Here is a 27977-nt window from a genome sequence, read left to right as displayed (position 1 = left end):
GCTTAGCCTAGAGAAAACAAGGCTCAGGGGAGACATCTCTCTTCAACTAACTGAAAGAGGTTTAGGGAGGTGGGGATTGGTCTGTTAAACCAAGTAACAATGGATAGGACAAGGGGAAATGGCCTGCAGTTGTGCCCAGAGAAGTTTAGATTGTATATTAGGAAGAATTCCTTTACCAGAAGGGTTATCGGGCATTGGAACGACTTGCCTGTGGCAGCAGGGTAGTCCCTGGTGGTAGTTAAGAGTCATGTAGGTGTAGTGCTTAGAGATATAGTTTAGTCAAGGACTTGTCAGTGTTAGGTTAATGATTGGACTTGATCTTAAAGATATTTTCCAGTCTAGGCAGTTCTGTAATTCTGTGATATCCAGCCTTCCCATGCATTTTCAGTTGTGACAGAGCCTCTTTATAGGCATATATATGATTTATTAAATACATATTTTTTATTCATAGATCTCTAAGTAGTTTGTGGAATAAGTAATAACAACCATTTTACATGCATACATCAAATACTAAGAGGAGTGAGTGATGGAAAAAAATGTACTTCTTGGAAAGAGTAATAAAGAATTAATTTCAGTTCTCAGTAGAGATTTTTCATTATAAGCTCTTGTAAATGTGAGGAGTCCAACAATATGAACTGTGGTTCTCAGTGGGTATTTTCAGTTACCAGAAGGACTACTTAGGGTTTTCTTTTTCCCTCTCTAACCTGCCTAGAATGTTTCAGTAATCATTTGTAATTGGCTAGCTGTGTTACAGGACTCATGTAAATCAGAAACATACTCTAGTACTGCTGGTAAAATACTGGCTGATTGAAGTTTCTGATAGGAATTCACAGATAAGGATATTGGTGAAAAGGGTAATTCAAATCCACTGCTGTTACTGATCAACTTACACAATGTTTTATTGACTCACAGAAAATTGATTTGTGTTACCAGGAGCTGTATGAAATTTGCAGAGCCCAGGTACTGAAAGCTGTTGGGATCTAAACAGAAAACCAACTTGAAGTTATTTCTTTCTAAATTTGTCTATTTCTTTTGTATGTGTTTGAGTTGAGTTTTTCAGTGTTGTTTCATGGTGCTCTATGTGTTTCTTTGCTTACAGGAAATAAGCATGATGATGGTACGCAGAGTGATTCAGAAAACGCTGGTGCACACCGGCATTACGCTAAGCGGGCAGCACTTGAAGAGCACTTGAGACATCATCATACAGAGCTGAAAAAGTCACACCAGAAAGTCCATTTGACAGAAAAGCAACAAGAGCAGGCTGGTTTGAGTCAGACTGCCTTCATGATTGAATTTTTTGACGAAGACCATCCTCGAAAGAGACGTTCTTACTCTTTCTCTCAGAACGTAGCAGCTCTGTGCGCAGAATCTCCAGCTCCAGCACCTCACGTGCGAGCCGAAAGAGCTAAACCTGCATCAGGAGAGAAAGCAGCCCCTTCATCTGTGCCGGCCAGCTCATCCCATCACAGAGCAGTACATGGTGTCAATGCAAAGCTTCTAAAGCAAAAGTCAGAAGAACCCTCTGCTGCTTTACCTGTCTTACAAGCTGCATTGTTAAGGAGTTCAGGAAGCCTTGGCCATAGGCCTAGTCAAAACCAGGAGATGGACAAAAAGTTGAAAAGCCAACATATTTCTTCTACTACTGAAAAGGACAATGAAGATGACCAGAGTGACAAAGGTACTTACACTATTGAGTTGGAAAATCCCAATTCTGAAGAAATGGAAGCCCGTAAAATGATTGACAAGGTAAGAAACTTAGAATGCCTACTGATGAATAGTAGTATGTGATGTGGGCAAACAGTTTACTGCTTACACATGTTACTGATGAAACTGCCACAGTAACCCAGTCTATAACAGTGGGAATATCATAAAAGCAGCAGCAGACATTTGGCTAAAACTTGTTCCTATTTGATACAACTGTTCTTTTAGTTCAGTAGTTTCAGTGTGTTTTCACAAGAGGCAAGTACTGCAAGAATACTAGGTAATTACACTGGGTAATTCACTTAACTAGTATTTTTGTGAGAATTGTTAGATTTAACTCCAAATGTGCCTGTGGAAATATTCACCTGTTCTTTAAAATCCTGTTGTCTATATATTTTTTCAGTATATAAGTTGGTTCCATCTGAATTTTCATATAGAAACAGATTATAAATGTTCTCTATACTTACAAAAAAAATATATTCAGTAACAGTAATTTCAATATCAGTGTCTATTAAAAACAGTAGATAGAAGAATCCTTTAATATTCCAAGAATGCTTATGTGAGAGCAATGTTATTTTCCCAGTGTGAACATAGGTATATGTTTCACTAGGTCTAAGAATCTTACCCTGACCAAGTAATTTGCTTCTTGGCAACAATATAACAACAGAAATCATATTTGCAGTTAAAGAACTACAGATAATTCTTGGTGTTCAACAGGAGGCTGAGGGTGGGGGAAGCAGTTGGCTTAACTGAATCTTCAAGACTTTTATTTCCTGTTCTGCTTTTCTAAACAAGACATTGTTATAGAATGCTAATATCCAGTTCTAGGGAGTTCTGTGACCAATTTGACAGGAAATCCATCACTTTGTTATACAAAATCAATCCTTAAATAACTCTGTATCTAAAACTTTTTCAGAATTTAGAATTAATTTTGGCTAAGTGTTGAAAAATAGTTTTTAGAAAGACAGTCTAGCTTCATTTTATAGAAAAATGGTGATACAGTAGGGAAATAGGAAATCTTTATTACAGCTGGTTTTATGTTTAAGAAAGTGATTATGGAGCATCAATGCAGGGAGGATTAGAATGAAGAGAACTGTCTTCATTATAAGCATCATAATGATTTAGCATTCTATGGATTCTGGAAAAGACTTGGCTTTGAGTCACTATTCAAAAAAATCTGAGTACTAAAAGCATTCATAGAATCAACCAGGTTGGAAGAGACCTCCAAGATCATTCAGTCCAACCTAGCACCCAGCCCTAGCCAGTCAACCAGACCATGGCACTAAGTGTCTCATCCAGTCTTTGCTTGAACACCTCCAGGGACAGTGCCTCCACCACCTCCCTGGGCAGCCCATTCCAATGCCAATCACTCTCCCTGCCAACAGCTTCCTCCTAACATCCAGCCTAGACTTTCCTGGCACAACTTGAGACTGTGTCCCCTTGTTCTGTTGCTGGTTGCCTGGGAGAAGTGACCAACCCCCACCTGGCTAGTATTCCAAATGAAGCAAGTGACTATTGAAGAACACCATTGCTTTGACACGACTACAGGCATCTACTTTGAATTCTTAAGTTACAAATTTTTAATTAAGCAGCATCAGAACATGTATTAGTCCTGTTGTTATTGAAGTATAATTATACATCAGGCTTTCTTTGGGAACCAGGAAAAAAAAACACTTGAAAATAGAAAATTTGTTACTTCTTAAGACTCTTAATACTGTCTAATATTTAACAAGATTCATGAATAAGAATAATGGTTTCTTCTATGCTGTTATTTGAGTTTTATTCATAAATGTTAAAGATACAGGAAGAGGAAGTTAGTATAGGGCTAGGTGATAGATTGGACTGGTTGATCTTGGAGGTCTCTTCCAACCTGGTTGATTCTATGATCTGCTTTGTGGGCAGCTTTGAACAGGTCACTTATGTTTAGAATTGGTGTATTTTGTCTTTTAGAATCAAACAGAAGTCTGCAAGAGTAACTAAAAAAATAGATGTTAACAATTAAACAAAAACAATAAAAATCCAAACAAGCAGCAATTTTGTGTAGATTGTGGGCCATCTGAGGCAGTGTTACTAGACAGAGAGGCAATCATTGTAAGATTTCCTAGTTATTTCTCTTTTTAACTGCACTATATATAGATCTATGTGTCCAGGACAAATATCAAACCAGTAAACTTCAATTGTGTGGGAATAGGTATGGCTTAGCAGATTTTTTGTTTGTTTTTAGTTAAGGAGACTTTGCTTCATGATATTTTTGAATGGAAAGAGTTTTCAGAGTTGCAATTGTAGAGATACTGGGGGCAACAGTTGCTGTCTTCAGCTCTTGCCCACTGTAGGTGCCTTTGCTTCTCAGTCACCTGGTGAGAATGCTGTCGCCACAATATCCATGTGTTTAAGTAGGATCCAGGGGTGCTTTTCACAAGTAACACAAACATGTGCGTACAAACTCTGTCTTGTATTATTGACATTTCCTCCAAAACAAACCTTCTAAGACTTTGTACTCATTTTTATAGTAACTTGACATTGCTTCTTTTCAGATCCTGTTGATTTTTTTTTTATATGCAGAGACTGAATGAATACTTCTAGTATTGTTGTTATGAATATATGTTGTATACTTGCCTGTGATGGTTTGGGTGTTCCCCACCCCCCCCACACACTTTGGAAATCACCCAGACTAGACTCAGCCTGCTCTAGAAATGGAATGAAGCTTATTATTTGCAGATTATTTACAATATATACAGTTATATACGGAAATATACAAGATAAAAGGTAATACAGAAACACAACAGCCCTCCCAGAAACCTGAGTCCCCAGGAGGGGCTCTCAACCACCCCTTCACCTTCCCCCTACCCCTCTCAACCTTACCCCAGTCCCAAGGAAGAATGGAGGTTTGGCCAGGGGGCTAGGAAGCAAAGTGGATTAATTAAAGAAGTGGAGGTTGAGGTTAGAAGAGAGATGCAGCCACAAGCTTGCCAGCAGCAGAAGTGCCTATCTATGTTTTGGTTCTTATTTTTATCCATTTCAGCAAGCCTGTAAGTGAAGTAGACATCACCATTGTTTTCCTTCCACAGCCTGTTCTGTAGTTCTTCTCTCTAGCTAGCTTCAAACTAGCACACTTCTATCACTAGTTCAATTGCATTTTTATTCTAATGTTAGTTTCCATATTGTCCTCTGTCATCATTATTTTACTAAGTATATAGTCATATCAGGGTTGGTGCTGCTTCTCACAAACTTCTGTGGCTTTTAAAGTTTTTCTCTACATTATAAATGTATAGCTGTGTCATAATGATCTTTATAAATAGAGAGCACTTCAAAAGGAGCGATAAACCTCACTTCCTAAAAGCCCTCTCTCTACCTGATGATATTTCTGCATCTAGGTTTTCACATGTCACTTAAATGCATAGAAAAGTTTGAATTTAGTAGGCAAACAGATTTAGAAAATAAAAATATTAATAATATATAAGAAAGAGTGAAAGAAAATAATAGATGCTATTACTACTTGTAGAGGTCGTATTAAAATTAGCACTGAGAGCAATCTCAGCCATGTGTGAAGAAGAAAGGCAGTAGGATTTTTTCATCACATCCAGCTGTCCCACCCTAACATGTAGCTCTCTAATTTTCTGTTTCTAGCCATCCTACCCTAACATTTTCTCTCTAATTTTCTATTTCTAGCTGTCCCACCCTAACATGTAGCTCTCTACCTTTCTATTTTACATTCCTTAAGTAAAGCAAATCTCCTATATTAGAAGGAAATTGGTTTTAGTAGTCATATCAGGTTAAAAAATATATTCCTAGGTAAGTCTATCAGTGGGTGAAAGAATTCAAAATGATGTTTCTATAGTTTGTCTTTCTTTTTCTTGATATAAAAAGACTGGAAATTATCAGGCTAATGAAGTTCCCTTTTTTCAATAAAGCAAGCTACTACCAGTAATATATTTTAATAAATTAGTGTGCAAATAATTTTGGATGTGTTTGGAATATGAAACATTTTGAAGCTACTGCATTTTTTAAAAAGGCCTCTCAGTTGTTTGCATGCTCCTCAGTTTTCTTGGAGAGAATCCTGTGTTTCATGCAGGGGTTTTTAGTTGTTATTCTTCAGCCAGTTTTATTTCAGCATATTACTGGATGGAAATACTTTCTAGAACTTACTATATACTTAATAACTGTCAACCTCACTGCTCCCCTCTCCCAAATTGATGGACAGCCAGGTGAGGACAAGGTGGGTCAATTCCCTCCCACTAAGGCTTGGGGCCACCTGGGGAACCTGAATATAAATAAATCTGGTGCCCAATGAGATGCATTGCAGAGTCCTGAAGGAATTAGCTGATGTAGTTGCAAAGCTGCTGTCTGTGATACTTGAAAAGTCCTGGCAGTCAAGTGAGGTACCTGGTGACCAGAAGAAACGTGACACCCATTTTTAATAAGGGTATAGAAGAGGACCCTGGAGATTGCCAAAGTGTCAGTCTCACTGCTGTGCCCAGGAACAGTTCCTCCTTGAAGCTATGGCAAGGCACATGGAGGGCAGGAGGTGATTTGAGAGAGCCAGCAGTCCTTCACCAGGTGCCAGTCCTGCCTCACTAACCTAGTGACTTTCTACAGTGGTGTGACTACATCAGTGGACAAGAGAAAACCAACATGTCATCTATCTGGACCTTTGTAAAGCCTTTAACACAGTCCTCCACAACATCCTTCTCTGTAAACTGGAGAGAAATGGATTTGATGTGTGGACTGTTCAGTAGATAGGGAATTGGCTGGAATGTTACATACAAAGTGTAGTGGTCAACTGCTTGATGTCCAGATGGAGACAGGTGACAGGTGGTGACCCTCAGAGGTCTGTATTGGGACCAGTGCTGATCAGTATCCTCATCAGTGATACAGACAGCACGACTGACTGCACCCTCAGCAGGTATGCTGGTGATGCCAAGGTGACTGGTTCTGTTGACATGACTGAGGGACAGGATGCCATCCAGAGGGACCTAGACAGACTGGAGAGGTGGGCTCAGGAGAACCTCATGAAATTCAATAAAGCTAAGTGCATGGTCCTGGGGCAGGGCAATCCTCAGTACCAATACAGGCTGGGGGATGATGAGTTTAAGAGCAGCCCTGCAGAAAAGGAGTTGAGTTGCTGGTGGATGAGAAGCTGGACATGAGCCAGCAGTGTGCACTTGCAGCCCAGAAGGCAAACTATCCTGAGCTACATCAGAAGAAGCGTGGCCAGCAGGCTGAGAAAGGTGATTGTGCCACTCTACTCTGCTCAGACCTCATCTGGAGTACTGTCACCTTCTGGATTCCTCAAAACAGAAAGGACAAGGACATGGCCAGAGGAAGGCCATGAAGATCATCAGAGCGCCTCTACTATGAACACAAGCTGAGAAGGTTTGGTTTGTGTGTCCTGGAAAATAGAAGGCTTCAGGGAGACCACATAGCAGCATTTCAGTATCTGAAGGGGACCTACAAGAAAGCTGGAGAGGAACTGTTAGAAAGGGCATCTAACAGTAGGATGAGGAGGCAGTGATTTTCAACTAGTGAAGAGTGGATTTAGGTTAGACATAAGGAAGAAATTCATTACAATGGGGGTGCTAAAACAGGTTGCCCAGAGATGTGGTGGAGACCTCATCCCTGGAGACATTCAAGGTCAAACTTGATGTGGCCCTGAGCAACTTGAGCTAAAGATGTCCTTGCTTGCAGCTGGGGGGTTGAACAAGGTGGCCTTTGAGGGTCCCTTCAAACCCAATCTGTTCTGTGATTCTACAGCAGAGTTAAATGTCGCTATGTATGTGTGAGAACAGAAGAAACAGAGCAAAGGCTCTGTTTCACTTCTCATCAGCAGAGCTAAGCCAGGGAAGGGTGCAGCAGCTCATATACATATGGAAATGCTGGGCTTAAAGTTTTCTTTATTCACAAGCTGAAGTTTGTAGTTCAGATCTTTTGTCTTAAATTGGTAAAGGATGCTGTTTTCAAGTCTCTGTTTATATTGGTAGATATGCCACAGCAGTAGTGATTTGTTATTAATGTGGATGTTATTGCCTTTAATTTTATTTGATTATCTGCTATCAAAAAAGTGTACATAAATTATTCTGTTGACATGATCTTGAGAGAGATTCTCTTCTCCTTCTTGGAAATTTGGAGTTAACAGTTTTGGAGGGAAAGCTGTGCTGGCGTTAGTACAGACAGCAAATTTTCCATTTCCATTTTCTGCATATTTCTGCCCACAATACTGAAATTTCAGTTTGCTTTGACTTTCTCCTCTTTTTTTTTTATAATATATATATGAATGGGAATCTAATCTGAAAGGCAGTAACAAAGTGAAATCTTTCTGCTCTTTTTACTCTCTTCATAAAAGGGACCTGGGGGTACTGGTAGATAGTAGGCTGAAGATGAGGCAGCAGTGTGCCCAGGTGGCCAAGAGAGCCAATGGCATCCTGGCCTGTATCAGGAACAGTGTGGCCAGTAGGACAAGGGAGGTTATTCTTGCCCCTGTACTCAGCACTGCTCAGGCCACACCTTGAGTGCTGTGTCCAGTTCTGGGCTTCTCAATTCAAGAGAGATGTTGAGGTGCTGGAATGTGTCCAGAGAAGGGCAACAAAGCTGGTGAGGGGCCTGGAACACAAACCCTATGAGGAGAGTCTGAGGGAGCTGGGGGTGTGCAGCCTGGAGAAGAGGAGGCTTAGGGGTGACCTCATTGCTGTCTACAACTACCTGAAGGGAGGTTGTAGCCAGGTGGGGGTTGGTCTCTTCTCCCAGGCAACCAGCAACAGAACAAGGGGACACAGTCTCAAGTTGTGCCAGGGGAAGTCTAGGCTTGGATGTTAGGAAGAAGTTCTTGCCAGAGAGAGTGATTGGCATTGGAATGGGCTGCCCAGGGAGGTGGTGGAGTCGCCATCCCTGGAGGTGTTGAAGAAAAGCCTGGATGAGGCACTTAGTGCCATGGTCTAGTTGACTGGCTAGGGCTGGGTGCTAGGTTGAACTGGATGACCTTGGAGGTCTCTTCCAAACTGGTTGATTCTATGGTTCTATATTGTGTTATTGGCTAGCATGTTCTTCAAGGACTGTGTACTTCTGAATGATTTTTTCATTGTGACTGCATGAAGTGTTCATAAAGCTTGTTTACTAGATCTCATCTTCCCTCTTGAAAACCTTAGAGTTTTATCAGTCGTCTTACAGATAGCATGAAACATTGTACTAAGCATAAAAGAACTGTTAAAGTAAGAATTATTAACTGCCAACTTTAAGATCAGTGTTATGCTAAATATTTTGTAAGTAAGAGTCATAAAATCCTAAGTAGGTATTTTGTTTCACTATTAAAATTGAATATAGGTTTAGTTCTATGAGAAGTACAAACCAGTTCAGGTGTTTTCTATCATTTGTAAATAGTGTGCAGTGCACCACAGGGGTTGGTTTTTGAAACATGGAGCTATATGCCAAATCCAAAAGTTTTTTTCAGGTCCTTAAACTTTATTAGACTCTTTCACTAAAACTATATTCATCCCAAAACTTAACATTTATAGTGCAAATGGAGTAGGGAGAGGAAATGTTTTTTTCACTACAACACGTAGTTGTAGTGTGTAACTCCTCTTGTTAACTTACACGTTACAGAACTCCTTTGTGGCACGTTTTTGCAGTGTTATAAATGCCAAACTAGCTGAAAAGTGTCACTGGGGAGGAAGTAAGTTAAGGGGAGGGGTGGGAGGAGGAAATCTCAGCGTATTTCACTGACTAAGAAACCAAGACAGAAAAATCTACTTTCTGAAAACTTCTTCCAGGTTTTCTATCTTTTCATACCCTCTAAATTCAGTTGCTTTTACCATTACTTCAACAGTTTTTGTTAGAAGGAATGCCTTTTAGCCCCTCAGAGTGTCTTTGTTGCAAAATGAGTGTGTTTTATGAATGCAGTGCTGAAAAAACAATAGAACAGTTGAAGCCTATCTAATTTTCTGAGCCTATAACTTCTGTCAAGAGTTCAGAAGCTTTTTCTAGTCTTTTTTTTCTTTTGTGAAGAGGATGCTTACAATTTCTAAACATACCATTTCTTTCTGAATTTGGAATTTTACAGAAAATGAATTATTTGCTGTAGAAAACAGGTACAAAATATTTAAGTATGTAAATATGTAGCTGTCATCTGGTAAGATGAAGTTATTAGACTGACCTGTTGATGCTTTTCATTTGCTTATGTAGCTTTTTTTATACAAGAGAGTCTTGCATCTGATTCCTTATCTTCAATATATAGTATATATCCGTGAAAATCCATAGCTACTCATGAGATACACCCTGCAGAGATCACAGTCTGTTTGCCTGGGGTGGCTAGGATAACTGCCAAGAATAAGAACCAAGTGTTAAAAGCAGCACAGTTAAGCACAGTTTATGCATTGGTTAAACACAAAGTGAACTTAGGCCTTGTGTTCTGACTTACCACGCTTACTCAAAAGTGGGAAGAAAATGTTTGCCTTTTGTCTTTTCTTTCTGATGAGTAACAACCAATTTACTGTGTGCTGTGATAGAGTATTTTTTATATTACTGATTTTTGTAGATAAAGTTATTCTGATTTACAATACTGGAAAAACACTTACTGAGATAAAGTGATGGAGTTTATCAGTATCCACATCAAAGTGCCATTTTTTTGCCATCAGTTTTTTTGTACTTCACGTCTGTACCTCTCAAGCTGAGCTTGCACTCCAATAAGTAATAGCAACATGCTTTGGGACTTGATACATTTTTAGCCTGTTGTTTTGTCCCTTTGTTTTACTGATGGAATCACAGAGTATAAATGGCTTACCACAGGGGTATCTTTGGAGAGCTTACCATTTATTGCTTTGAAAGTGGAAAGAGTGTGTGAGGAGCTCCCTTTTTCCTTGCTGATTCTGGAGACTTCATTGTATGTCAGCCATAGTGTTAGCAGTTCTGCAATGGAGAAATTGTGGCTTTTCCATTGGCTTTTCTCAAGATTGACTCTTTAAGCTAGCAGATGCAAAGTTGTGATCCTTATTAACAATGATCATAGATAATAAGATCACATAAGCTAGAGAGAACCTTAGGAGGTCTTTTGTCCAACTTCCACTTCAAACTAGGGTCAGCTTTGAGGTCAGAGAAGTTGCCCTGAACTTTATCAGTTTGGGTCTTAACACCCTACAGTGACAGAGACTAGAGAACCATGGTAGGCTGTCCCTAGACTGAAAAAGCTTTATATCCTGTCTACACATTTATTGTCCCCTGGCCATGCACCACTGTGTAGAGCCTGGCTGTTGTCTTGATATATTCCTATAGGTACTGGAGGGCTGCTGTTAAACACCCCCAAAGATGATCAAATACAGCTTCCTGAAACTCCTCCCTACAGGAAATATGCTTCAACCCTGACTATCTTGGTGGCCCCCACACAGCTCCCTCCAATTAGACAGTGTCTGACAATTAATGTATTGGAGAGACCAAAACTGTGTGCAGTCTGATTATCACCTCTTAATCCATTTGCTTAAAAAGTCACCTGGTTGGATTAAACTTAAATTGACTACATTTCATACACGGAGCTTGACTTTCTACAGCTTTGTTGTTGTTCCCTTGCCATTCAGAATGTGCTGATTTGTAACAGAAATTGTTTTATGCTTCATAACAGTAATTATTTTTAAACATCATCACCACAGTTTAGACAATGTTTCTGCCAGCTCAACCGTTATAGTTACCTAGAATTTTGTCTGTCAGATTTCATGGATTCTATGAAATTTAATATCTAGGGGGAGGTGTGTGTTTTGGGTTTTAATTTTATGAAATGTAAAGCATTCAGGATGTTATGATCTATTATTTCTGCTAAAATGTCATTTCATAAAGAATAAACAAAAGGACAGAGGAGGAAACTTTTTAAGGTTTCCAGAATTGTTGCTTATGGGAAGCTGTTAGCTTGGAAATATCTTTCTCTGTTAGATGTAAATAAAAAATGAAACTATTAAAAAACTATTAATACCTGCTTTTCTGGCCCATGAGATCCCCACTGTATGAAGAGAAGAAGCATTAAGAGTAGCACTAGGAGGTTATTTGGATCTTATATTACCTTTCACAGAAAGAAATAGGAAATACTCACATTTGGTTTTACAGTAATTTCAGTCATAAAAGAAGAATAACAAAATTTGCTTAAATAAGACTTCAGTATTAGAAAAGATAAGACTTGAAGGAAGAAGACTTAGGTGCTACTGTTTGTGATAAAAGGGATTTGACACAGTAAAGGAATGTGCTACCAGATAAGGTGGCAGTAGATAGTGTGACCAGCAGGTCAAGGGAGGCGATTCTCCCGCTCTACACCACTCTCATGGAGTACCTGGAGTACTGTGTCCAGTTCTGGAACCTCTATTATAAGAAAGATATGGACTTGGTGGAATGTGTTCAGAGAAGGGCTACAAGGATGATCAGAGGGCTGGAGCACCTATCTTATGAGGACAGGCTGAGAGAGTTGGGGTTGTTCAGTTTGGAGGAGAAAAGGCTCTGAGGAGACCTTATTGTACCCAGTGTCTGAAGGGCACCTACAAGAAAGCTGTGAGGGACTTTTTGGATGTCAGATAGTAATAGGACTAGGGGGAATGGAGCAAGCCAGAGGAGGGTTGATTTGGACTACATGTGAGGATGAAGTTCTTCACCATGAGAGTGCTGAGGCACCATAACAGATTGCTGAGGGAGGTGGTAAAAGCCCCATCCCTGAATGGTTTTAAGACCAGGCTAGATGGGACTGTGGGCACCCTGATCTAGCGTGAGGAGTCTCTGCCAGTGGCAGTGGAGTTTGAACTAGATGATTCTTGAGGTCACTTCCAACCCTAACAATTCTGTGATAACACAGAGTAATTTTACAGGCGTCAATTTAATCTTGTAGTCCTGAGGAAATGAAATTCCTACTTTTCTTCAAATGCTTTCACATTAAAATCAGAATTTCATTTGGAAAAAGATGTGCAAAGTGGAAGGAACAAAGTGCAGTATAGCAGTATATTCAGAGAGGAGACTGTGTGTGATGGCTGGTTTGTATCTTCAGAAATAGCTAGAACACAAATCAAAACTATGATTAAAGTGGAAATTTAAGTTATGTCATGTTTCTTTTAAATAAAAGAAATATTGATGAATGCACTTAAGCAACTTGTGCATGAGTGTAGCTGGACAAGATTGATGTATTCATTGAAAAGTGGGGAGCATTGTCTGAATTTTAGAACTGTGAGAAGCAGACTTTTCACACAAGAGAAAAACACCCATCCAATGCATTTGAAAAAGCTGCCTCAGTTAAAAATGTATAAATGCTGTAGCAACATCTTTGGGAGCATTTAAAATTGCACAGTGCCTGATTGTTTGGGTGTTTGGGTTTTTTTCCCCTCTTCAGCTGCGGCTCAGATGCTAAAAACCTGTGATTTGTGGCCACCTAGTGGCGAATCCATTTCAGATACACTAAGCTTGCTCAGAACTTGAGTAAACCAAGCCTCTAGGTTTGCAGTGCAAAACTGAATTAGAAAACAGGGGGGGAAATAATTCTGTATTTCTTTCTCTATTTTTTGCACTACTAGTATTTTTTACAGGAGGATAACATCGGTGAAGGTAATGCCTTTGTTCTCTTTGTTTTCCTCTAAGACAAAACTTAATATGTCTGTGGTTTTTCCAGCGTTAATGTGTATGAGGGTTTTTTATGTGCAGATGCTTAGCACAGCAGTAAATAAAAATTTATTTCTTAGACACAAATCTATAAATTTTATAAATTAGATTTCTAAAATGTATCTTTGAAGTATACATAAATTGTGGCATAAATTCATATTCCTTACTTGTTTAGCCTGGAGAAGAGGAGGCTCAGGGGTGACCTCATTGCTGTCTACAGCTACCTGAAGGGAGGCTGTAGCCAGGTGGGGATTGATCTCTTCTGCCAGGCAACCAGCAACAGAACAAGGGGACACAGTCTCAAATTGTGCCAGGGGAGGTCTAGGCTGGATGTTAGGAGGAAGTTCTTCCCAGAGAGAGTGATTGGCATTGGAATGGGCTGCCCAAGGAGGTGGTGGAGGCACCATCCCTGGAGGTGTTCAAGCAAAGCCTGGATGAGGCACTTAGTGCCATGGTCTAGATGACAGGATAGGGTTGTGTGCTAGGTTGGCCTGGATGATCTTGGAGGTCTCTTCCAACCTGGTTGATTCTATGATTCTGTGTATGCCTCATGAGAATTTTGACAGACAATACCCTGCCTCTCCTGCTTAAGTCTTTATTATAATTAAATTCCTCAATAATAACATTTTTCTAGTATTTTTCTCTGAAAGTGTGATTGTTTTTTCAAATGTCATGGGAAAATTATTCTATCACAAGCAGAACAGATTAATAGAAACATCAGTAGGAAACAGTACTAGAACAGCTATGGCAAGTCACATTTTGAATGAGATGAGCCTATGTTACGTGGCTTTTGAGACCTGGTGGGCTTCTAACATGTGATAAGTCCCTGTCAAATTAAAACCTGAGATTTTGTTTTAGGGAAATAGTTCCATAGCAGTAGCAGATACAAGTATTTATTTCTTGTTTCCACTAGATAATTGCAAAAACCTGACAATTTGGTGGTTCTAGGTGGTTTTTTTCCTTACTTGGGAAATTGGGCTGTGAAATGCTTTTTGTAATGATTTTGCCTTCACCATTTGTTTCTTTCATCAAAGTGTCATTTTTTCTTCATATTTGACCATTCCAACTAGCAGTTTTTGATTTTTTTTTTTCAGTGTTGCTGTAGATGTCTGCTCTTTTTTTAAATTGCTGTAGATATTTGTAGATTTCATCAAGATGATAGATAAGCATAATGCAACAAAACTATATGCTCTCACTCTTCAGCATGCCACCATCTATCCATTAACATCAAACATCATGTCAGGATGGTATTGGGTTAATGTATGTAATGGTTTGTTTCATTTTCAGGTATTTGGAGTGGATGACAGCCAGGATTATAATAGGCCTGTTATCAACGAGAACCAGAAAGATTTAGTAAAAGATTGGGCTATAAATTCTACTACAATAGTGCTGGAAGAAAAAAGACCACTGAGTACAACTGGATTTCTTGACACAGAGGTAGAATTTAATTTTTGATGGTCATCTTTTTTCTTCCAATAAGAGAGAGCACTAATAAGTAACCAGTAAGTGTAAAACAACAAACACAACCTTGCCTAGAAAAAAAATCTTAGATCTATGAATATTCTATTTTTCTTAGGACTTTACTGCATTATCAAAACTTCTGTCAAAGACAGGCATGTTACATTGTGAAGATGTTTCAAGCTTTGCTACATTTCTGTGTGCACTAATACTAATGTATTGGAAATGTAGTAGGAGCTTTCTTGTAACTTGGTACTTGCAACATAACATTTGCACAGTATACACTTCTTGAAGTTATGCAGCATAACTGAGGAAAAACTGATTATGTTTTATAGCCCAAAGCAAGTAGCTATATTAAAATTCAGCATTTAATGTGTAGTACAAAGTCAGCAGAAAAAAAGAAATGGTGGCCATTAAATTTCCTTTTTTTTCCTGAAGCCAGAGGACTCTGGGGTTTTATGTTCACAGTTTGAGTTCAATGTGACATACTACTCATGAGAAGTCACACTTTGGTAGTTGACTCAGAAGCAGTATTATTGAATCGGTGCAAGATGAGGCAAAGGAAAATGCTGCTTCTTTGTATGTGGCTCAGAATAAGCACACAAGGTAGATGTCAGTCGTATTGCATACTGAAGTCTTGTGAGGCATTCAGAAATTGTTGTGCTGGATTCACTAATTTGAAGTGTGTTCGGAACAGAATGGGCTCACACTGTAGTAGAATGAATCTGGTAACAATAACAAAGCATGACACGTTAATTCTGCTTGCCCTGGCAAGCTGTTTCTGCAGTATAATCTTCTAAATTAGCAAACTTTATAAGGAAGCCAATTTTCTGGAATATATCAAGAGCTTAAATTATGACTGTGTGCCTGCCATGCAAATACAATGGATTTGGTATCTAGGATTCTTGTTTCTCCTAGAGAAGATGTGCTTTATTGTGGTTTCATATTAGCTACTGTGCAGTCTCAATATATTAAGTATGATAGTGTATTTAGATTAATCTCTTTGACTAGTTTCTCTAAGGTTGCTACTTCCAAGTAAATTATTGCCATAAAACATGAGCATGTGGTGGAAGAATTTAACCAACTTTGTCACCTTGCTTCTGTGCATGGATTTATAACCACAATCTTTTCTCCTTTTTCATGCCTTTGGCAGGGGGGGTTGGACTCGACGGCTGGAGGTCCCTTTCAACCTCTAATGTTTTATGATTCAGCCTCCTGTGCTGTATCAATTTTTTCTATTATATTATTGAAAGTATTATTTTTTTTATTTCTATAATATCATAAGAAGAAGAAGACTATATGATTAATTTTGTGAACATAGCTGACCTTTCCAGGTGTTGTATTTTTCAAATAACAGGATTACTTCAGAGGGAAATCATCTACACTCACAGGGCAGGTTTAAAAATCCTGGCAACAGCATACTAAAACTCACTCCGATTTAGGTTGACGTTAAAAGAATGATGCACTTTTGTTTCCGTCGATGCTTTGCTGAATAGGTCTTTGTGTATTAGGAAAGGAATGAGTTGGTTGGCATAGTCTCAGTTTACAAAATAAGTGCAAGGTAATTTACAAGGTATTAGGGGGTAAAAAAGGAGGAAAAGTGATGTAAACAAGGTAAATTTAGCAAGCATTAGGATAAGAAGACTTGAGGACAGATGAAGTTGGAAACAAGTTTAGCAAAGAAAGTTAACAGCAAAAATTGGATAATACATGTAGAATAAGAAAGTAAACAATTAGAAGTATGTTTTGTAGCAGCATAAGAAAACAATCATGAGGATAATTATTGAAAGAAGGTTTTAATATTTCAAGTCTTATTACCAAAACTTAAACTTGTTTTGTTTTGTCATTAGGAAAGGGAGAGGCAAATGTGTTTAATTTGTAAAGTTTGTAGTTATCTCCTATTACATCCAAACTTGTCTGCTTGTGGTTTTTGCATTACTGAGCTGCAGATCATAATCTAAAGAACCTTCTTGAAGATCTTGGCTCAACAGTCAGGTAATTTCAGGGTCACTCAGTGTTCCAGGCTTGAATCCACTCAGATTGTGGGTGGATGTTCCCAGCTGCTCATCAGAGTTGTACCTATAGATGATTTAACAGAATGAAACAAATTCAGAACATGAGTGACATAGAAAAAGACAGAGAATAAACATTTAAGTTACTTCAATTCAGAAAGATGGAAAAGATGGCTTTGGAAATAAGATTTTGGGGGTTGAAAAATTATTTAGGACTTAAATTTCTGAACTTTACAGGGCTTGTGATGTGTTGTTAATTATGTGCTTGAGAAGGACCTAAAAACCTGCTTTTCTTGTAAGGAAGTTCTTGGTTATTCCTTTGATGTGACAAGCTTTGGTACTTTGGAGTTCTATATATGTCATAAGAGTAACTAAAATGCAGAGTGAATGTGTGGCACAGTTTGAGTGAGCCTGCATGCACTGACTCTTGCCTTTTCAATCCTTACAACTAGCAGTAAAACTTACTAATTCACCCATTTTAAAACATGTAAATGTTTTTATTTTCTGTATTATAAGCTGCCACTTGCCAACCAAGGTAAGTGATTTAAGAAAAGGAATTACATAAGGGAGGAAACAAAGACACTAATGATGATGGTGTTATTGTTACATATCCGTACTCTGTGAACTTGGTTAGTAGAGATACGGCAGACATTTGGGCTATTAGTTTGTCCATTCAACTTCCATTGAATTTTCAGTGGCCAGTTATCTGTGTTAACCACAGTTCTTAAGTTATGTACATGGTTTATCAGCATTGTCTTTGTGCCCCTTAAGGACACACCTGGCTTTGGTTTGTGGTGGTTTGAATTTTTTTAAGGCTGCAGCACAGTTAGAAACACAGATCTACATTCGCAGGGTCATCAGTGACACTGACTACAGTGTTCTTTTTCCTGTCTTTCCCACTGGAGATAAATAATACTGCTGACATTCTGGATACTGAATAACTGCATTCATCTGACTGTTTGCTGCGTTCCTGCTGAGAAGTGGAGAGCTGCTGTGTGTATTTCCAGGCTGTACTTCCTTTTCCATGTCTTCTCTAATTACATCAATTTCCTGTCCTGATGAGCAAACCATTAAATCTGAAGTTTGATACCTATTTGTTTGAACTTAGATGCTATACTGAGTCCTATGATGGTTGTGTCACTGATGTCATATGGTTGTGAAAGGATAAATAGCATTCTTGGATATCCTGGGAAATGTATTGTAGAAAAGGGCAGTGTTGTCTGCAACAACACTGGTAGAGAGTGCTAGCATTAGAGTTGTTACTGTTCTTGGTTAAGGGTGATTACAAGAGTAAAGGAGATACAAAGCAGTCTGCTCAGATTCTTCAGGAAATGGAGATTTACCTTACACAAATGAATCGATACAACTAATTCTCACCTAGCAAAGTAGTAGTGGAGATGAGCACAGTTGCTGGGCATTGCAGTGTAAGAGCAGTGAAATGGGACGGGACATAAACTATTTGAGGCAGATGTCAGTCTTGTGCCAGGAACAACTGTGAAAACGTGGGCTGCCAATGGATTGAGTATGCAAATAAGGAAAAAAGCTCATCAACCCTGGAGGAATATAGTTCTCAGGCAGGTAGAGTGAGGAGGGACCAAAAGAGCTGTTTTGAGATGGCGCTTGAGTGAGTGAAAGGATGCCATAGCGCAGTTTTTAGGAGTTGACTGGAAAGACTACTTGCCTTTTTTTTAATGCAGTATGTTGACTTCCAAAAAAATTGCATTCTTTTCTGAAGATCTGTTACTCCAACATAGTCTGCATATGTAATAAGCAAAATGTAAAGCATGCTTAACACAAAGTTACAGGGATGGTATCTGTTATGTAAATTCAGCTTTTCTGAAAGGCTAGGAAGATTTGGTGTTCAAGAGTTGGAGGGTTGTTTACTTGGAAGCCTGTAAGATGCAAATTGATGTGGGTTATAGAAAGAAGATTAGGATAACTGAATGAAATTTTAACTGTGTGTTCAATAAGCCTTTCACCTTTGGGATGTGCCTAAACTACTGTCAGAAGTAACTACACTTCAGAGTTGGGCACTGTGGTAAAGGGTTGGACTTGATGATCTGTGAGGTCTCTTCCAACCTTGGTGATACTGTGATACTATATATTTACATCCACTGCTTCATAGAAGACATTTTTTGGCAGTGATTAAATCTTGCTTTACTACAGTTAATCCACAAATTCAATATAATTATCTGTTGTGAAGTGAAATTCAGGTTCTTAATATAGATTGTATCTGTTTGTCTAGAATTGATTGTGATACACAAGGAATAAGTTTGAGTGTTGTGTAGCAAAGATAATTGGGACACTGATCGTATTTGGTCATGGCTGTAATTAGTTTTTCTAAAGGTGGAGGTTCACTAGTATGGACAAGAAACAGAGAAAACAAAGTTCAGACATACAAAAGAAAAAGGAGGCTTCAGCAGTAGTGGTGAAGAAAATAGAGAAAACAAAGTTTAGACATACAAAAGAAAAAGGAGGCTTCAGCAGTAGTTTTTAATGCATAAATGCTGCACATTTTGCATAGTTTTTTTTAAACACTCCTGGCACACCTTCCCTTGGATTGTTTCCAGAAATGCCCATAACTAACAGAAACATTAAATTGCTTTCCTTCTCTGTTACTAGACTCGAATTTTAGAACTTTTTCATCCTAAGAAATTAGTTCACAATGTCAAAATGTGCATAATATTCAAAGAAGTGATTTGTTACATCTTCATAGTGTTCTGATAGGGATTCATGGCATTGCACTTGTTTGCAATAATTAGGTTCATTCATTTAATCAGGAGAAATTAAAGATTTGAGAAGACTTGAATTTATGGTCCTTAAGTAAATTTACTTTTAAAGTAATCATCATACACTAGCTCACATTGTGCACCTTCCTATTTCTACTAGATATGTTTTATTAAATGGATAGAGTTGGATCCTGGTCAGCAACTAGAATCCCAAGGCATAATGCAAAAATCAGTGTTTCAAATAGAAGTGCTAAGAGCATGCACGCAACAGAGATTTGAAATAGCTCCTTCAATAGTTACTAGTATCTTCTGATCTTGAATTGTGCTTCCTCATTTGACATGCCTGTGATGATCAAACTTCTTTGGAGCTGTAGTCAATGACTTTTTGAGTCCAATAAAATATCAAAAGTATTACAGAAGTTTCCATAGTTAAATATACAGCCCATGTGTCTGCCTGCATATGCACATACATCTGCCTTGACAGTTGCCTGTGTTTTTTGCAGATACAAGCAAGAAAGGCTGCAATATATCTGATAAAACCATAACATCATATTAGATTTAGAAAAGTTTTTTTTGGGGGGCAATAAAAACAACCTAGATACTGTAATAACACACCATAAGAAGATGGATTACTTTTCCTTTCTGGGACAGGTGCAACAAAAAAAAATCATCCACTATTAATTACATTGACTTTGTTGTTACCCACTAGAGTGGTTTAAAACTAACCTTTGCTGCTTTTTTTTTTGTTGTTTTATCTTCCTTTCCTTTTCTTTCCATCATGTTATCTTACTCTTTCAGTCTTTTTGTGATGAAGTAAATATTATATTTTGTCTGCAGAGAGGGTCCTCCAAAGTGTCTTTCTGGAGCCCACATACCCTATTTTTCTTCTTGTTCTTCTGGTTTGTTTCTTTGTCGTTCTAGAGCTGGTAACTCAAAAATCTACTGATGTAAACTCTTTTTTCAGTTTCTTCCAGGAAAATAGTATCTGAGATAACTATTCAGGAAATACCTGGAAAGAAGACATGCTTTTTGTCAAATAGTTGTAATTTTTGTTCTGCTTCTATTTTTTTCTTCCTTAGGAAGCTTCTGCTGTCACTGGAAGTAAACGCTGGGTATCACAGTGGGCCAGTTTGGCTGCTAATCACACACGTCATGACCAAGATGATATCAGACTGGAGTCGTCTGTGCCTGCTCCTTTAGAAAATGGTATTAAGAGGTGTTTGTTCAATCACAACCAAAATTGTTTACATTTAGGAAGAAAAGCTTGTTTGTAACATAGCAAAAGGATAGGATGACCTCATTGCTGTCTACAACTACGTAAAGGGAGGTTTTAGCCAGGTGGGGGTTGGCCTCTTCCCCCAGGCAACCAGCAACAGAACAAGAGGACACAGTCTCAAGTTGTGCCAGGGGAAGTCTAGGCTGGATGTTAGGAGGAAGTTGTTGGCAGAGAGAGTGATTGGCATTGGAATGGGCTGCCCAGGGAGGTGGTGGAGTCACCATCCCTGGAGGTGTTCAAGAAAAGCTTGGATGAGACACTTAGTGCCATGGTCTAGTTGACTGGCTAGGGCTGAGTGCTAGGTTGGCCTGGATGATCTTGGAGGTCTCTACCAAACTGGTTGATTCTATGGTTCTATAGGCTGTTGTTCTGTCTTTGCGTTCTTACCCTAATTCAGAAATTACCCCTTCCTTTTTCTGCAATAAGAAATATACTTTTGAAAGATGGGTCTTCCTATCCTGATCACATCTCTATAATCAACCTGAAGTGGTTCATTGCAGTAATTCCATTGCAGCCTTTTTTAGATATATATAATCTCTTTAATCAGGAGATACTCATTTATAAAGTATATTATTGTGTTCAGCTTTTATTACGAAATGTTTCGCAACAGTGAAATGAAACAACGTAGTTAGTTTCCACTCTATGATAAGAGGAACATTTCCCCTCTTTGCTGAAAAGGCTAAATTGTGCCTAATGAGACTAGGGCAAGCAGTAATGGGCTAAATTGGAGAAAGTCCACCCTATGTTAAAGGATTAGAAAGTTATTTTAAGAGCTGTGTCTTATAGGAACAGTCATTCTCCATCAACTGAGATTCTTTTAAGAACTTCTTAAATGTTTTTAAACATATATTTGTGTAAATGTAACTGGTGCTGCCATAAAACAGAGGGATGACCCAAGGACTTTTTTTAGTTCCATTTTACGTTGTTTTATTAGTCTTAAAAATGTAATGTTTTTATTTACCATGCTCTATGAATGATTTCTGAGGTTGTTTGTCTTTTTTCACTTTTAGACACAGACATGAGTGAGTCTGCTGTTTCTGTTAGAAGCACAGGTTCAGCTGCTTCTATGACTAGCCAAGGTGAGCGAAAAAGGAGAACACTTCCGCAGCTTCCTAAAGAGGAGAGAGGGAATGAAAGCTCAAAAGCAAAAACTGCATCTCATCAGAGATCAGAAATAGGTGAAAAGCAAGACACTGAACTTCAGGAGAAAGAAACTCCAGCTTGTGCCTCAGATGCTGACAGCAGATATATAGCTAAGTCAAGCAGAGCAATGAATGGTCTTTCACCCAAACCAATTGGAGACAAAGTTTTTTCTTTCCCAAGCTCTTCCAGTAAAGAGAGAGTTGAAACTGGCAAAGAAACTTCTGTAGTGAAACAAGCCTTAGCAAAAATTCAGCAACAAGAGAGAAAGGAGCAAGGACAGTGGACACCCACAAAATTATCCTCTGCAAAACTTGCTGCAAACCACATTGAGAAAGGTAGGGAGGAAATTGCTGGTTTACCCAAAACTTTGGAAAATCAAAACAAAGCTCCTGGACATGTTACAGATAAAGGAGAAGTGAAGTTGGTGCAGAGTGAGGGAAAAAGAAGAAAAAACGAGGAAACTGTTAAAGTACAAGTCCCTAAGTCATCTGGAGGAGAAAGAAAGGAATCTTCAAAAACATTAGTGAGGCAAGGTAGCTTTACTATAGATAAGCCTAGCACAAATATACCTATAGAACTTATTCCTCATATTAATAAGCAAAGTGGGTCTGCTGTCCCTTTAGCATCTGCAAACAGGTTACGTGACAGAAGTGATTCAATGGACACTGATTCTAGTCTGGACACAACACTCATTTTAAAAGACACAGAAGCTGTAATGGCATTCCTTGAAGCTAAATTGCGTGAGGAAAATAAGACTGATGAAGGTCCTGAGACTCCTAGCTATAACAGAGATAACTCCATATCACCAGAATCAGATGTAGATACAGCCAGCACAATCAGTCTTGTTACAGGTGACAGTGAAAGGAAATCCACACAGAAGCGGAAGAGCTTTACGACATTATATAAAGATAGATGTTCCTCTGGTTCCCCTTCAAAGGATGTTTTAAAATCTTCTGCAACAAGTGCCAGAGAAAAGGTAGAAAAGAAAACTAAAAGTCGATCTTCAGAGAGTGGGTCTAGAGCCGACGCTCGCAAAGCTGTGCAATCTGGTGGAAGAATGAGACAACCATCAGTAGATTTGACAGATGATGACCAAACATCTAGCGTACCTCATTCTGCCATTTCTGATATCTTATCATCTGACCAGGAAACCTACTCTGGCAAATCACATGGAAGAGTTCCTTTTGCCTCAGCAGATGAGCTTTTACATTCCAAGATGGAAGGAAAATCAGCTAAATCAAAAACCTCTCCTGTTGCACTTGGGCAGTCCAGTAAATCTACCACTCTTCCAAGACCTCGTCCTACAAGGACTTCTCTCTTGCGTAGGGCACGGCTTGGTGAAGCCTCTGATAGCGAGCTTGCTGATGCTGATAAGGCTTCAGTGGCTTCTGAAGTGTCCACCACAAGTTCTACATCAAAACCTCCGTCAGGGAGGAGAAGTATTTCCAGAATAGACTTACTTGCTCAACCTCGCAGGACTCGACTCGGCTCTTTATCAGCACGTAGTGATTCTGAAGCAACAATAACTAGGAGCACTGCCTCATCTCGTACCCCTGAAGCTATTATCAGAAGTGGTGCAAGGTTAACATCAACTGGAGATAGTAGTAAAGTTTCTGCCAGAACTCGAGCCAATAGCATTTCTCGGCTTTCAGATTCAAAATCCAGGTCTTTGGCATCAGCTCATAATTCTCCCTCAGGTACGTGAGGTTATTTGAACTAGTCTCATACCACAGTAGAGCTTTTTTCTGTGTAGTCACTTTTAAGCTTTCTAATTTCCTTGAAACGGTTCTTATGGAACAGTTGTGGAGGTTTAGTTGGTACAGTCTTTCTCTTTGGAGTAAGAGGCTTCCTTGGCAAGGCTTGTGGAAGTTTGTGATGGTTTGGGTGTTCCCTGCCCCCCTACACTTTAAAAAATCACCCAGACTAGACTCAGCTGGCTCTGGAAATGTGAATGCAGCTTATATTTACAGCTAGCACAATATACAAGCAGATATTTACAGTAGATACAGTTATAGACAGAAATATACAAGATTAAATGTAATACAGAAACACAACAGCCCTCCCAGAAACCTGAGTCCCCAGGAGGGGCTCCCAACCACCCCTTCACCTTCCCCCTACCCCTCTCAGCCTTACCCCAGTCCCAAGGAAGCATAGAGGTTTGGCCAGGGGGGTTAGGAAGCAAAGCGGATTAGTCCAAAATGGAGGGTGAGGTTAGAGAGATGCAGCTCAGCCAGCAGCCCCAGTGAGTGTGATGCCGAGTGTCTTATCTATGTTCTGACTTACGTTTTTATACATCTCAGCAAGCTTATGAGGGAAGTAGACATGACCACTGTTTTCCTTTTACAGCCTATAATCTAGTCCTTCTCACCAAAACATTCTAGCCTGCTTCAAACTAGCACAAAGTTTGTCACTTAAAATCATATAGACAAGAAATTGTAATTCTAACTCTTGGGATGTGTTGTTTTTTTTTAACTTGAAACCAGCAACAAAGAGTTGCCTTGAGGCATTCAGACGTGGCAGCATTGATCTGCATTAGTATGAAAACAGATCAGAGATCCCTTTACTCAGATCATAGTAGGAGGAGTTCAGAAGATCTGCAATGCTTTTTACTGCATAGAAGATACAGTATTTAAATGTAATGTAGGCTTCTAAATATGCTGAACACAAAGTATTCCCTGAGGTAAAACCTGAGCATCTGTTGATATTTGTTTATAATTTAAGATCAGCTTCCAGAACTACAAAAGTGACAATCAATTGAGTAGAATAACAACAATGAAGTAATAAATGAAAGAATTAAACACAAATGCTACCTAAGTATCATAAAGTTAAGCAGTTCTTACTAAACTATTTGCCTTGCCTTGTAGTAGTTTCTGTTCTCTATTCCAAGTCATGACGATTTATTATCTCATCGTGATTTCCAAACAAGCTTGAGTTGGTGATAGTTCCTTTATGATATTTTTCTTCCACACATAAGATAATAATTTTCTTAAAATAGGTTGATTAATTTGAACCTACAGTTCTGTTAAAAGGAAATCTAACATAAGTGTACACAATGTGAAAGGCTGCTTTTTTTTTTGTCCAAAAGCAATATGAAATTAACCAAAAACTAAATGTGGTAATTCTGAATAAGTAAATTTCCATGTGAAATGAATATCTCAAATTCACATCCTCTTGCATTTTGAATTATCATAGTACCAGTTTGATTTTGTTTGAAGCTGATCTACAGTCCAAATAAGAAATAAGTAGAATAACTTCAGCGTTATGTGCTGCTGATGAGAAAATGTATTTGCCTTTACTTCTTCCCATTCAGAGCTGTAAAGATATGTAATACTTAAGCTTCCTGCATTCTTATTGCTCTTTTGTTGCTTGCAGTATCACAGTGTCATCAAGGTTGGAAGAAACCTCATAGATCATCAAGTCCATATCATAAATGGACTTTATTAGCATTCTTAGCAGTGACTGTTCCCCAGACAGATATCTTCCAGCTGTGTAATTTATTAGCTGAAAAGACATTTCTGTAGAGATACAAACGAGGTGTTCACTGAGCTGTAAAGTTGCATCTGTTCAATATTATGACAGGTGCATACAAAGATATACATATATATTTTTTTAAAGGTGAAACTTAGGAAAAAATCATCCTTGTAATACATTACTTGAGAAGTAACATTTTGGTTTTAGTCAAAAGTTTGAAATGGTTGTGTGCAACCTGAAAAGTGGCAGCATTAGCTCAAGGAATATGTTTGCTTTGATAATTAATATTAATTCTCTGTTACTTTACTACTTGTGTTTTTCACAAAACCTTATATGGACTTTGTGTCCATATGAACTGTTCCATGCTTTGGCTTCCTAGATTTTGCCCAAGTTGCTGCACTGAAGTGGTTTCCTGCTTCTATTCAGGGGAGTGGGTGCATCTTTCTCTTTTCAGTCTTGTAGTCTATCACAGTCATCTTGGCTTAATGTTCATTTCCTTTATCTGCTTTATGCAGTCAAATCTTATTGTGGCTTGTACAAAATACTCTGTTTATGAGATACAAGAAGGCATCTTCTCATGAACTATCCCAACATAATAAGCTAGATATTTTAAAATAAGCCTGTTAGAAAAATGTACAGTAGAAATAGCTTCTGTCATAAAAGGCTTTGTCAGTTTGTATATCAAAATCAGGGAGAAAGCTGTGTCAAAGTGAAAATTAGAAGCAATTAGTAAGGTAATCAAATACTTTGCAAAGAAAGTCATGACTTTATTGAATTATTAAGTCATGTTACCGTGTAACTAAGGAACACCATTATTCCTGTTCAGCATTTTGAGTTCCAGATTTCATCTGTATCAGTAGGAATGTTTTACTGGTATGCAATGTATGAACCGCAAGTTACAGTAGAAGCTTTTTGATCCAACCTTGCAGGACTCGATCTGGCTCCTTATCAGCATGTAGTGATTCTGAAGCAACAGTAACTAGGAGCACTGCCTCATCTCGTACCCCTGAAGCTATTGTCAGAGGTGGTGCAAGGTTAACATCAACTGGAGATAGTAGTAAAGTTTCTGCTAGAACTCAAGCCAGTAGCAGTTCTCGACTTTCACATTCAAAATCCCAGCCTTTAGCATCAGCTCATAGCTGTCTTTTGATCCAAAGCATCTCTTTCTTGAATTTAATTCTATTTCTAGAAAAGCCAGCAGTTACTTAATTTTAGGAAATTACTAATGAAGTGCTTAATTATTAAGTGCCTCAGTTGTTTAAATGTATTTTCTTTTAGGCACATTGAATCACAGCATACCAGTGATGTATTTTCTTCTCTTCTAGACCTTGAAAGACTGGAAAATGAATGATCATTACAAACACAGTGTTAGGTGTTTCTGTTTCTTTTACCAGGAACACTGGATGCTACTGAAGTGTTTAAAATGTCCCCTATCAGAGTTCAGTTAATGTTACCATGTTGCTGGTCTCCAAACATTGGCAGCAGAATCTTGCTTCTTAAATCCAGTCAATGAAAGAGAAATTTACATCTTCACTTTACAGATCTTTTTGAGTATTCAGGCATAAATATCTGTAAAAAGGCAGCAAAAGAAAAGATGTATTACCTTGATTCTTTTATTGTCCTTGACTTCATGTGGATGGATTGCAACAAAATAGCATTAAGGACGTTCATAATTTCAAGAGTCTTTTTCAGTCCTAGTTAGACTTTAATTTAAAAGTAAAGAGTACTTAAGGACAGGCAGATAAATAGAATGTCTTAGAGGAGAATTGCTAGCATGAAAGTAATTACCAGGCTATTTCTGTGGTAGGAGGCTTGTTAACTAACAATACATCAAAGACACGTGAAGCAGCATTAGTGATTTTATAGCACAAGCAATGAAAGATTTTAGTCAAGGCACTGAATCATCAAACAGTAAGTTGTGATCAGTAAAACCAGGGAAGACCAAGGACCTTTTTTTCACAGTTGCAGAGGAAAATTGAAGGTCATGTTACAGGAGCTCTGTATTGGGAAAAGAACAAGAGAATCAGACCTATTGCTAAGCTGCAACTGTAAATTTCAGTGTTGAGTCAGAGGGGAGACCTTGAGCAGGTTTTTGTGGTCAGCAGCTCTGTTGGCTTGGTAACCTAGCTGTCATTGTGAATAATGAACAGATGGATTGATTGAAAGCTATTGAGGTATCTAAAAAAGGTAACTTCCAGAAAAACCTGGGTTTGGGAATATTCACTGTATGGTGATAGATATTAGAGAACTATTTCCATGATAGCTTTCAGAAACCTGCATAAAGTACAATGACGTTTTGGGGCCACATAATGCTTAGGTGGTATTAAAAGCATTTATGTTCATGTGTGTACCTAGCTTCGTGGTAAATGTGCTTGGCTATTGCTTGTGTTGTTGCATGACATTGCTTGTCATGAATCATACAGCCCTGAGGTTTTTACTTCTAAGCCTATGGTAACTTTTCCCAGTTTATACACTGGCCTTTGCTAATGTATAAAAAAATAACCTTTTAAGGCCTTAAAATGTAATGGTCTTAAAAATTGTAGAAGGGTTTTGTGGTACTGTGTAGACAGTTGTTAGTGATAT

The 27977-nt window shown here is 38.5% G+C and overlaps 1 protein-coding gene across 13 annotated transcripts in view; it reads left to right on the top strand.

The window, feature by feature from the left end:
* Window positions 1-27977, top strand: part of CEP170 (centrosomal protein 170) — an 84100-nt gene that overhangs the window by 39609 nt on the left and 16514 nt on the right. For 12 of the 13 annotated variants that reach the window (XM_064158651.1, XM_064158646.1, XM_064158644.1 and 9 more), the window contains 4 exons: window positions 1100-1746; window positions 14593-14742; window positions 20584-20710; window positions 21791-23620. In XM_064158651.1, the coding sequence (XP_064014721.1) occupies window positions 1100-1746; window positions 14593-14742; window positions 20584-20710; window positions 21791-23620 (2754 nt within the window). The remainder of the gene's footprint in view (window positions 1-1099; window positions 1747-14592; window positions 14743-20583; window positions 20711-21790; window positions 23621-27977) is intronic. The other variant, XM_064158647.1, reaches the window with a different exon arrangement.

This window comes from Pogoniulus pusillus, chromosome 18, assembly GCF_015220805.1.
Source record: "Pogoniulus pusillus isolate bPogPus1 chromosome 18, bPogPus1.pri, whole genome shotgun sequence".
Classification (NCBI taxonomy): Eukaryota; Metazoa; Chordata; class Aves; order Piciformes; family Lybiidae; genus Pogoniulus; species Pogoniulus pusillus.
Note: the sequence above shows the minus strand (reverse complement) of the source record. Positions and strands in the feature narration are given on the sequence as shown.